At 46.6% G+C, this 13059-nt stretch overlaps 1 protein-coding gene across 3 annotated transcripts in view; it reads right to left on the minus strand.

Moving 5' to 3' along the window:
• Positions 1-1102: 1102 nt before the first annotated feature.
• NEK11 (NIMA related kinase 11) overlaps positions 1103-13059 on the minus strand; it is a 370526-nt gene continuing 358569 nt past the window's right edge. For 2 of the 3 annotated variants that reach the window (XM_087894213.1, XM_034403974.3), the window contains one exon: positions 1103-1799. In XM_087894213.1, the coding sequence (XP_087750339.1) occupies positions 1595-1799 (205 nt within the window). In that variant the 3' untranslated portion in view covers positions 1103-1594. Of the gene's footprint in view, positions 1800-11084; positions 11256-13059 lie in introns of those variants that run through there. The other variant, XM_087894214.1, reaches the window with a different exon arrangement.

The following is a 13059-nucleotide window of genomic DNA, read 5'->3' on the forward strand; positions in this document are numbered from 1 at the left end:
ATGGGACCTGACAGAAAGCATTTAAGGAAACTTTCAGGAGCAATGCTTTTAAGAGTAACTGTATTGAAGATGTAAGGAATTTAGCCCAATAAGCGTAACTTAACATTTAATTTTTTATATTAATTTTAATTCTAATGCAAAAATGTAATTTATAAAACAAAGCAAATTGCTAATATAGAGTTCTCTAGGCTGACCATTGCTATATGTTAATTGTGAAAAAAGAAATGTTTGTTCTGTACTTATTTAAAAACTATCCATTTTAGAAAAATTGAAATACAATTCTTTGTGCTTATTTGTAGAACTGTCAATAGAAAATCACAATTCCACTCTTGACATATTTGGACAATCTTCTCTCTCCCTACTAATACTCAATTGTGGTTGTAAATCAAGGACTACCTGTATTAGCATATTTCTTTGAATAATAGTTTATCTGCTTAATAACAGTGCAACTTTAACATGGAAGCAGTTTGGTTATATGGTGAAGAAAACTACTTTAGAACTTTTTTTTTCCTACATGCCTCAGCAAATCCTGGCTAATCTTATCTGGGCTTGAAAGTTAAGCAAGGTTAGACCAGTGGTGGGTTCCTCCCAGTTCTGCCAAGCTGGTACCAGTGCCTCTAAAAACAAATGAGTAGACCGGTGCCTCCAAAACAAATGGGTAGACCGGTGCTTTCAAAAACAAATGAGAAGACTAGTACAGCTCTGCAAGCAGTTAAAAGCCTGGTAGACCAGTACCTCTGTTAAATCCTAAAGAATTGTCACATGACCATCAAGCCATGCCCACAAAATAAACCACGCCCACAGAACCAGTAGTAAAAAATTTAGAACCCACCCCTGGGTTAGACCTAGGCAGAATCTGGATGACAGACTAGCTACCCATTTCCACAAAGTTGCCTAAAAGGATATACATGGATATGTTCATGAAATTACCAGGAGTTAACCTTGACTTGGAAGACAGTTTATGTAATTTCTTCACATAGTTAGGTATGATTTGTTTGTTTGAAGTACAAGGAAGATAATTTATTTTGCATTGTAAGCAGCAGAAAGACAGATAGGCTGATAGAATTGTGGAGGAAAAAAAAATCTTCACTCTCAAAGCTCCTTTTCCACAGTGAAATTGTTTACTAGGTATATAATAACTGAAATCCAACTAATGCAATTAATTGCTCACTCACTTTGCATGACGAAAAGAACCACACTTTTTTTTTATTTTCCCTCCATCCTTCCACTTCCTGTGCTGCTCCCTTGTTGAAACACAGATGAAACTCAGATTACTGAATGCTGATTCAGTACATCTGAAGGAATCGACCATGAAAAATAAAATAAAAAATAATGTAGAAATTGTCAAGGAAAAAATTAATGAGAACTAAATGCCAGGACTGGTTGTGTAGAAATTTGTCAGTAAGTTCTCATCAACTTCATTTGGACCTAAAGAATGTTTTGGATTTTATATAAAAAAGGTAATTCTTTAGCATCATTTTTCCCCAAACAGTATTTCCATGTTATTCACTAATCATAATGTCATTTACTTCTAATTGAACAATATTGAAACCAATGGTTTCAGATAGTACAAGAAAATTCATTCTTGGATACACTATCTCACCAAAATATCTTCTGAGACTTGTAGCTGGTCTTCAAAATAAAGAAGCTGATCTACCTCAAAACAGTCACTTGCCCGAGATACCAATTTTCCAAGATATTCTTTGACTTCATCTTCACTTGCCTTCCTCAGTCTTGCTTGTTGGAGGAATTCATATACTTTTCCAAAAATTTCTGCTCCCAATTTTTGAATGGCTGTCCTGCCAGAAGGAGACAGTTGTAGGAAAGTTAGTGAAAATATAAATAGTATACAGAACACATTTTAAATTATAATTGAATATATACCGCAAAGTTTTGTAGTAGTGGAAGAAAATGGCTCTTTTTGATGGGATAATAATGCATGTAACCTGAAACTCAGAAAAGATACATAAAGAGCATTCTGATATCCAATATATCATATTTTATTACAACTTCAGCTGTGGCTAAATTAATTGGGACTCCCTAATACATAAATCACAACTTGGAATTAAGATTGCCAGGAGAAATATCAACAACCTCAGATATGCAGATGATACCACTCTAATAGCAGAAAGTGAAGAGGGACTAAAGAGCCTTCTGATGCAGGTGAAGGAGAGTGCAAAAGTTGTCTTGAAACTCAACATTAAGAAAACTAAGATCATGGCTCCTGGCTCTCTCGATTCCTGGCAAATAGATGGGGAAGAAATGGAGGTAGTGACAGATTTTATATTCCTGGGCTCCAAGATCACCACACATGAGGACTACAGCTATGGCAAATTTAGACAGCATACTAAAAAGCAGAGACATCACCTGCCAACAAAAGTGTGTATAGTCAAGGCTATGAGAGCAAAAGAAGAAGGGGACGGCAGAGAACGAGGTGGCTGGATGGAGTCACTGAAGCAGTTGGTGTGAGCTTAAATGGTCTCCGGGGGATGGTAGAGGACAGGAAAGCCTGGAGGAAAGTTGTCCATGGGGTCACAATGGGTCGGACACGACTTCCCAACTAAGAACAACAAATACATAATATTAAACATGGCTCACCGGAAAGGTAAATGGCAATAATATTTGAAGGAACTTCCGGCCCCAAAGCTCCACTCGTTCTCCAGGTGGCGCAGATCCTCAGGGCCCTGGCCTCTGTCTGATGTTATGCAATGTCAGGTCTGTAGTAAATAAAGCCCCCCTCATTTGTGATCTTGTTCAGGAGGGGGGAGCGGACCTGGCAGGTATTATGGAAACCTGGCTGGGCCAAGAGGGGGGGGGTCCCTCTCATTGAAATGTGCCCACCAGGTTTCTGCGCATTCCATCGGCCGAGGTTGCAGGGTAGGGGCGGGGGGGTAGCGGTTATTATTCACGAAGGTCTGAGACCGAGGGAGACCACTGTTCCTCAGACGGCCGGCTGTGAATCCCTCCTTGTGAAATGGGGTCACGGGGTTCAGATGGGTTTCCTGATCACATACCTGGCTCCCTGCCGCGTGGCAGCAGCCCTGCCTGAGCTACTCAGCGTCATCACCGCGGTGGCGGTTGAGACCCCTAGGCTTATGGTCATGGGGGATTTTAACTTGCCGTCCGTGGGTGAGGCGTCTGAGGTGGCTCGGGAGTTCATGGCTTCCATGACAGCCATGGACCTGACCCAGTTAATTCATGGCCCTACCTACACGGGAGGAAACACGCTGGATCTGGTTTTTGTCTCTGGACAGTGGTTGAGTGATCTTGAGATAGGGGATATAGTTACCGAGCCCTTGTCATGGTCAGATCACTCTCTCCTTCGTCTTGACCTTCGAACCGCTGCACCCCACCGCAGGGAGGCGGAGCCAGTAAGATGGTTCTTCCCCAGGCGCCTGATGGAACCTGGTAGGTTCCAGATGGAGCTTGGGCCATTTCCTGAGGCTCTGGCACACGCCTCGGCTGGAGACCTAGTGGCCGCCTGGGATAGGGCGGCTGCTGGAGCTCTGGACTGGGTCGTGCCTTTGCAGCCTCTGACCCGGCGCCGATCTCATTTGGCTCCTTAGTTTACTGAGGAGTTAAGGGAGTTGAAGCGCCGGAAAAGACGCCTAGAGAGCAGTTGGAGGGCCAGTCTTTCAGAATCGGACCGGACACTGGTAAGATCTCATATTAGGAATTACCTAGTGGCGATAAAAGCAGCGAAATGTAGCTATTTTGCTGCTCTTATTGCATCATCAGATAACCGGCCGGCCGCCCTGTTTAGGATGACCCGCTCCCTGCTCCACCAGGAAGCGCCGGAGGACCCCTTGGAGGGTAGAGCCGAGGATTTTGTTCAGTATCTGCATGACAAAATCACTCAGATCCGGGAAGATTTGGACTCTGACTGGGTAGTCTCAGGGGGAGGGACTGGGGCAGGTCTTGAGAATGTTATCTGGGATGAGTTTGATCCTGTGACCCCTGACGACGTGGACAGGATTCTGGGTAGACTGAACACGACCACTTGTTTATTGGACCCGTGCCCCTCCTGGTTAGTGCTGGCTTCCCGGGAGGTGAAGCAAGGCTGGCTCCAGGGGATTATAAATGCTTCGTTGGGGGAGGGTGACTTCCCCGCCACCTTGAAAGAGGCGGTGGTGAGGCCTCTCCTCAAGAAGCCTTCCCTGGACCCAGCAGTGTTGGCTAATTATCGTCCGGTCTCCAACCTTCGTTTTGTGGCAAAGGTTGTTGAGAGTGTTGTTGCACGACAGCTCCCCCAGTACCTGGATGAAACGACGTATCTGGATCCATTCCAGTCGGGCTTCAGGCCTGGGTACAGCACGGAAACGGCATTGGTCGCATTGGTAGATGATCTCTGGAGGGCTCGGGACAGGGGTTGCTCCTCTGTCCTGGTCCTATTAGATCTCTCAGCAGCTTTTGATACCATCGACCATGTTATCATGCTGCACCGGTTGGAAGAGTTAGGGGTGGGGGGCACTGTTCTACGGTGGTTCTCCTCCTTTCTCTCTGACCGGTTGCAGTCTGTGTTGGCAGGGGGGCAGAGGTCGACCCCGAGGCCCCTCGTATGTGGGGTGCCACAAGGGTTGGTCCTCTCGCCCCTTCTGTTCAACATTTATGTAAAGCCGCTGGGTGAGATCATCCGTGGTTTCGAGATGAAGTTCCATCAGTACGCTGATGATACTCAGTTGTACATCTCCACCCCGGACCACCCCAACGATGCCCTTGAAGTGATGTCCTGGTGTCTGGAGGCCATGCGGATCTGGATGGGGAGGAACAGGCTCAGGCTCAACCCATCCAAGACCGAGTGGCTGTGGTTTCCGACGTCCCGATATAGTCAGTTGACGCCATCGCTGACTATTGGGGGTGAATCGCTGGCCCTCATGGAGAGGGCTCGCAACTTGGGCGTCCTCCTGGATTCATGGCTGTCTTTAGAAGAGCATTTGATGGCCGTGACCGGGAGGATTTTTCATCAGGTTCGCCTGATTCGCCAGTTGCGTCCCTTTCTGGATTGGGACTCCCTACACAGAGTCACTCATGCCCTCTTCACCTCCCGCCTGGACTATTGTAATGCTCTCTACATGGGGCTCCCCTTGAAGCGCACGCGGAGGCTCCAACTGGTGCAGAGTGCGGCCGCGTGGGTGGTTATGGGAGCAACATGGCGCTCCCGTGTAACACCTCTCTTGCGCGAGCTGCACTGGCTCCCGGTGGTCTTCCGTGTGCGCTTCAAGGTTTTGGTTACTACCTTTAAAGCGCTCCATGGCTTAGGACCTGGTTATTTACGAGACCGCCTACTACCACAAATAGCCTCCCACCGGCTGGTACGCTCTCATAGAGAGGGGCTTCTCCAGGTGCCGTCAGCCAAGCAGTGTCGACTGGCGGCCCCCAGGGGGAGGGCCTTCTCTGTGGGGGCACCCACTATCTGGAACGAGCTCCCCCCGGAGATACGGAGGATCCCAGATCTGTGCACCTTCCACCGTGCTCTTAAGACCCTCTTATTCCAGCAAGCCGGCCTGGCCTAATTTTTCTCCCCTTTCTTTTAAATTTTAAATTGAAATTTTAATTTGTTTTAAATTTATTGGGATTTTAATTGTCGTGGGCTAAATCATTTAATTTGGTTTTAAATTGTTCTTAACTTTTGTATTTCTGTATTTTATCCTGTGCCTGTTCACTGCCCTGAGTCCTTCGGGAGTAGGGCAGTATACACATTTAATAAAACTAAAACTAAACTAAACTAAACCTCTCCACATCTCCTCCGAAGATTCCCCTCTTTCCTGCCAGTCCCACCAGGACCGAACCTCGCCCTTAAAGGGCACCAAAACACTGGAAAATCAGCACTGGGAATGGAGCGATTTTTCCCGTGCCATCTCGAATCCACGTCATCGCCTGAAGTCTCCTCCCATCCCAGTCTATTCCTATTCCCATTTCATTCTCTCCTATTTCTATTCCATTGCATGCCCTTCCTGCATCCCTCTCCAGGGGCAGGCTGCCTCACCGGCCACCGCCAGGACTGATATCTATGTGTGGTAGGTAAATTCCACAAAGAAAATACAGTAGATTTAAGCGGGGGGAGATCCAGTCCATCAAAAACAAAAAAATAAAAAAATCCACCTGCGGAAAGAGCCGCCATGGGCAGTGGGGCTGGGCTCACTTCTGGTTGTCCCAGTGCGAGTAATGCCCCTTTGCTGACAGTGCACGATGCTTCATGATGGCAGCTTTGCTCAAACTGGGGGGTGGGGGAAAGGTTCAGCTGTCACAAACATCTCCTGACTGTTTCTTCACGGATCAAGGGGGGAATCTTTGCTTGTTTGGAAGATCAATTTTCTCTAGCAATGGTAAGGCAATTTGAGTTTGGGAGAGATTTCGGGCTTGGAATGAGAATCAATCAGGAATCAGGTGAATCTCCCTCCTTTCTATGGATCTGCGCAATGTGGGATTCTTTGAATACCCCCCACCCCACCCCCATTTAACTAACTCCACATCTCCGATCTGGATAACTCTCGAATGAAGGATGAGTTTATGAGTGAAAGTACATTTTATCTAATGGAGGGGAGGGGAGGGGAATGCGCGTGTCCCAACTTCTTCCATCCTCCTTGGAATCCGCCCTCCAGGAACTCCTGAAGCCTCAGCCTAGCATCCTCCCCTGATCATTAGAACAAAGGCCAGCAAGTCCCACTCTTTATCAGCGGGGGGTGGGGGGGACTATGCAAAAGAACATTCACCTTAATACAGGGGGGGGGATATTTGAATTTGCATCCACTGGTAGCGCTACCCCGATGGCTCCTATAGTCATAATGAGAGATTTGAGGGGGCAGCAGGGTGGAACAGCCAAAAAAAAAAAAGAATGAAGAAATTCAGCTGTTACAAGTGGATTATTGTACATTTGAACATTCTAACAGAATGTTTCTTGTTATATCTCCCCCCCCACCCCCGGTTTGGCTTCATCCCTAATTCTTTCATAGCCCTGAGAATTCTGAGAGTTGGAGTCCATCGGTCGTAAAGGTGCAGGGAGCCCCTGTTTCTACCTCTCCCACGTGGGAGATCAGGAAGCGCAAAAAACCTGGAAGCCCCAGAAGAGAATGACATCTGTGTGCTGACATTTTCTCTGTGCGGCACAGCCTTTTTTCTTTTACTTTTGCTCTAAGTTCGTCACCCTCTGGATAGCCCTATCTGGGGAACTGCCAGCCCTTCCATCGGAGCTGTGAAGCAGTGTGAGGAGAGAAGCAGAAATGGGGGTGGGGGGGTGTTCAAAGAATCCCACATTGCACCGATCCACAGAAAGGAGGGAGGTTCACCTGATTCCTGATTGATTCTCATTCCAAGCCCGAAATCTCTCCCAAACTCAAATTGCCTTACCGTTGCCAGAGAAAATTGACCTTCCGAGTAAGCAAAGATCCCCCCCTTGATCCATGAAGAAACAGTCAGGAGATGGTTGTGACAGCTAAAACCCAGCCCCCCCTCCCGTTTGAGCAAAGCTGCCTCCACAAAGCATCACGTGGTGTAATTACGCAGCAGCCGTAGGTCTCCTGTTGGGACCCTTTGGTTCCCCCCCTCAGTGGAACGATGGTGGGCTGAAGTCCCTGGCAAATCTTTTTTGCCAGCTGAGAAAAGAGTTCTTTCCTTGGCTGGCAAAAGGCGCAGCCCGTTTTTGGCTTCCCCCGCTCCCCCCAGAAGCACTCTGACAGCCAAAAACAGGGCACATGGACACTTTCCGGGGCCTCCGCCTGCTCCTCTTTTGGCCTCCCCCACCCCCCAGAAGCACTCTGCTGGCCCTCGCAAACCTAAGCCCTTCCCGTGGTCAAAGGGTGGGGGCTGGCAAGTGGGTGTGGCAATGTGGGCGGGGCAGCCTCGTGGTCCCACATGGGCCAGATTAATGGCTTTGGCGGGCCAGATCTGTCCCGCGGGCCGTAGTTTGAGGATGCCTGGCCTACATGAACGGATTGATTACTTATGATCAGCCTGATGGGGACAGGTCCTGATAGCAGGACTTGTTACATTCAGAAATAGCTTAGGTGAGCAGCAAGGCTTCTTTACTTCTCAGTGGCCTGATTGCGGCAGGTTATCGCAGCAGGGCTTGGTTATATTCTTGAGTAGTCTGACTGCGCAGCGAGACTGGCAATACTTCTGGATAGCCTGTTTTTGACCAGCCTTGGTAGCAGGGCTGGATCTATTTTTATAAGGAGGCTGATAGTGGCTGGGCCTGCGTGCAGCTTAGTTTTACAGTTTGAATAGCCTGATGGAGACTGATTCTGCTGCAAGCCTTGATTTACAGTTCTGAATGGCCTGATGGCTACTGGTTCTGACAACAAGGCTGGATTGATTTCGGAATGGCCTGGGGGCAGTGGGTCTGTGAGAGGCGGCTGGTTCTGGTTGCAGGGCTTGCTTGTCATTCGGAAAGCCTGAGGTGAAAGGCTCGGACAACAAGGCTTGATCAGCAATTATGATGGGCCTGATTGCAGCCAGTTCCGCCAGCAAGGCTTGAAGGATATTTGGCCTCAAAGCAGATCTCTGTTTGCGCGGCAAAGCAGAGTGGAGTGTGTGTCAGGTGTTTGGGGCCCTTTTTTAATAGGGCTGGACCAGGGACCCGGGGACATGGACAGTTTGCTCCTGGTCAGAGTTCAGAGGGCTGTGGTCTTGAGGCAACGTGTGGTAGGGTGAAGGTGAAGCACAAGGCAGGGATTGCGTGCTTAGCACCGTTTACAGGCCTATAGAGGGCAGGTCGGCACCTACCACAGCCTTGGAAGCAGTCCGCTCATAGGAATGTAGGCCTGGCACCTGAGACAGCCACAAAGACCCAAGGAGACCTCTGTGGAGGACATTAGAACAGGTCAGCTCTTCTATCATGGGTAGAGACGATTCAGAAGTAGAACAATTCCCAGGGCATCTGGCCAGTTTAGTTTCCACAGGATACAGTAGTTACAGTTGACGTGGCCCGGAATTCCGCAGAGCTTGGGGTGCGCTTCATCGCAACTGCAGTCAGGGCCAGGGTAGCTAATTGGCAGGAGGATACGGCGTGCAGGTGGTGCCATCCTCAGTGTCTTTACGGATTTAGTCTGGAACTCCTGTTCCTGGAGGGAACTGTTCAGTATCATGGGTCTGATGCATCAGGTTCGGTGGGCCAGTACGAGTCTTAGAGGTACTGTTGTCACAGTTAGGCACGATGATCTCTGGTATAGAGGTTGTGCTTGGAGCAGACTTCTGCACGGTTTCAGTAATGGTTCGGGCTCCCATTTCAGAGGAACGGTTGGGACACTCAACATGCCAGGGTTGATGTTCCGGGAGATGTTTTCAGGACTATCCACTGGTGCACTTACAGGCACATGATGCAGAGATGTTACTTATTGACCAGGAGCAAATAGTGGTAACACAGGACAACAGTTTCGTCTGTTGGGAGGCCTATTGTCTGGATCTGTGACCAAGGAGACTTGGTTGTAAGCAGAGGCAAGCAAGAGTAGCACTAGCTGGAGAGGAGGTGGTCAGATGGCGCTCTGGCATTTCAGAGGGTCTCCAGAGCTACCGTGTACTTCCTATGACCGACTCTCAGGTGGTCAAGACCAGGTCAACAGACAGGGAGGAACTCGTTCTTAGACACTAAAGGCAGTGACGAGGATCCTCTGGCATCTGGCTGGACACAACTGGAATCCATTGGGGTGGAGCGTAAGCAGGGCAAACGATATGAGGGCAGAGTGGTTGAGTAGGGCCCTTAGACCACTTGGTGTGGCATTTGCTTCTAGCGTGGTTCAAAGTGACTGTGATTTGGTTCGGTGGACCGCCCAGGGATCTCTCCACATTGTCAGCATCCAAATAGATATCCCATTGTTTCCCATGGTGCCCGATTCAGGGAGCAGTAAGGGTCAACATACTTCATTCTCAGTGGCCCAGAGCCCATGGTCCGCTTTTTGCTCTGGCTTTCCTACCGGGGGTCTTCAGTAGATTCTACAAACCAGGGCAGAGTATCCTGGACAATGCCACATTGGTCTTGACACCCAGGGGTTGTGGGATGGGTGAGCCTGTCAGTTGGCCTCTGCGGAGACTTCCGTCCAACAGGGTATCGCTCGACCAGGGGTCTTTGGGCCATCCAGAAACCCGGGGGGCTATTTTTGACTGAGTAGTGGTGGAGCGGGTACTGCTGGAGGGGCAGATCCTCTCTTTCAGCATGCCTTGGTCTTTGTAGACAGCCAGACGCCTGTTCACAATGTCCAATTCTGTTGCTATTTGAAAGGTGTTTAGTTATGGTGCTCCTCCAAAGGTATACAGCCGACAAAGATAGTGGTTCCACTACTCATTGAGTGGGCAAGCAGGTGGAAAACAGGATTAGATCCAGCAATGCTAGGCAGCACATAGCAGTATTGCAGAGTGTTAGGTTGTGGAGAAAGCGAAGCGGTGACACTACCTCCGGAGGTCAAGAGCTTATCCGGAGGGCCACTAATTGAGATTGGCGGTGGGTCACTGCTATACCAACTGGGGTGCCAAGGCGGGGTTTTCAGCTAAAATAAAACAGGAATGGAAAATCCTAAACTCTAGTGTAGACCCATGCTTCTCAACTTTGGCAACTTTAAGGTGCATGGACTTCAATTCCCAGAATTCCCCAGGCAGCATGAAGTTCACCCATCTTAAACTTGCCCAAGACTGAAAACTGCTGATCTACAGATAGAGATTTTTCCATTCCTCTTTTAGTGGTTCCTACTTACTTATGAACAATCATAATGCAAAATCACCATTTCAAACTCACCTCACAGTAATGATTATGCAAAATCCCTATTTCAAACTCACCCAGTAGTGAGTTTGTAATGATAATGCATTAGCCCTTTTATTTTGGGTTTGAGCCGTTTAGGATGGTTCACCTCAGTTCTTAGAGTACAGACAGGGTTTTTTTTTTCCCCTGTAGCCCTTACATTGACAGAAAGATATTACAGTGGGGCACTTTCTCTGTGATAGAGGAGTGTTTACGTTAGACCTGGTCTTTAAGATCTATCTCACCTCCGGGTTTCACCAGGCACAGGAGTGGATTCCACCGTTCTTACCATTATCCATTGTCTGCCGGAAAGGGGATTGGCAGACACTTGCGGTAAGCCGGGTCAGGAGGAATTTCATCAAGAGGACACAGGGGTTCGATGTAGAAAGGACTCCTTTATGTCTTTTTTCCAGTCAACCAGGCGGAGGGAGCTCTCCCCTTAGACAGGGGGTGCAGGATCTCTGCTTTCACTGCCTTCTTTGTAAATCTTACATGTACTTCTCTTGGTAGTTTATTCCTCATTGCATATCTTTTTTAAAAAAATGTAATCTTTTTAATTATTTACAAATAAAAAAACATATAATGTAATTATCAAACAGATATGAGTTATATATAGGTACACAACACAACACATAAAGACAGCCACATATAAGGACTAACCAGGGGTTGTATCGATCCCCCAGATACCTATTCATAGTTACATCCCGGTAAATCTTTTTGTTCCGATAACATTGACTATTTTAAATACCAAATGCTATCTAATTATGACTAAGAATATATGTAATACTATATTGTTTACTCTATGTTTGTCCTCTTCTTTAGCCATATACTCAGTTACTGTAGTATATGGATTCTTTTTTCTCTCTTAGGATATATGTTAATTTGTCCAATTTGGCACAATTCAATATCTTATTTATTATAAGTTGATCTGGTGGTGTATTTGCGTTTTTCCATTGCTGGGCAAGTGCCATTCTCGCTGCTGTTATAATATGGATGAATAGGTGCCAATCTTGCTTGCCCATGTCTTTTAATTTGATTCCGAGTAAGTGAGAATCTGGAATTAGGGGGAAACTTGCACCTCTTATCTCGTTCAATCATTTTTGAATCTTTTCCCAAAACTTCCTAATCTGAGGGCAGGTCCACCACTGGTGAAAAAAAGTACCCCTGACCGAATTACACTTCCAACATTTGTCCGAGGATCGAGGGAACATTTTAGCTATCCTAGCTGGTGGGAGGTAGAAGTTCTCCTTGAATGCCGCTGATAGAGTCAATTTCATTGATCTATTCCATATTCCTTGCCATTCTTCAAGTTGCACTGGTCTTCCTAAATTTCTCCCCCAGGCAATCATCGTATCTTTTACTATCTCCTCAGCTACATACCTTGATAGCAAAAGATTATAGATCTTAGATATGAATTTTGTTTCAACACCCAGAAGAAATCTGTCCAGCGGTTGTGTCGTTTGGTAAATACCATACTCTTGTTTGTCTTTACAGAATCTAGCTTGAATTTGGGCATATGACCACCCATCTATATCTATTCCTTTTAATTGAAGTTCCTTTCTTGTTATTAAGTTCTGTCCTCCATCCAACAAGATATTGTAGGTCCAATTTCTTTTTATATTGTAAACAGTTGGGTAGGTTGCCATCTCCAATGGGACGACCCATTTAGGAACTTGGGTATAAATTTGTTTCTTCACCTTTTCCCATACTTCTATTAAAATTCTTCTAATATAGTGGTTAGTAAAATATTTAGATTGTTTTCCTTGTTGTGCCCACAAAGCTGAATACCAGCCTTGGTGAAGATCAAATCCCTCAAGTGTTAATATGCATTTTCTCGAAAGGGATACCCAGTCTCTTATCCAAAGAAGGGACGAGGCTTGGTAATATAACTCTCAATTTGGGAACCCCAGGCCCCCTCTTGTTTTGTGTTCCTGTAGCATTTTTCTTTTAATTCGTGGTTTTTTCCCTTGCCAAATAAATTTGCTTATTGCCTGATCCAATTTCCTAAAGAAATTTTTATCCAAATTTACAGGAGCCATTTGGAATAGAAAAATCCACCATGGGAGGATATGGGCTTTGATTGCGGCAACCCTGCCCAGAAGTGAAAGCTGTATATTCTTCCATCTATCTAGGTCCTCTACTGTATCAGCCAATAATTTAAAATAATTAGTCTCTTTAATATTACAGCATTTGTTTGTCAGCCAAATCCCTAGGTATTTTACCTTCTTAGTAAATTTAAGTCCCATGGTTTCCTGCACCTTATATTTTTTATCCTCTGTTGCATATCGTGTATATACTCTAAACGCTTCATCAATCTCATTTAAAATCTTTTC

Source organism: Pantherophis guttatus, chromosome 4, assembly GCF_059756535.1.
Source record: "Pantherophis guttatus breed Tessera chromosome 4, ASM5975653v1, whole genome shotgun sequence".
NCBI lineage: Eukaryota > Metazoa > Chordata > Lepidosauria > Squamata > Colubridae > Pantherophis > Pantherophis guttatus.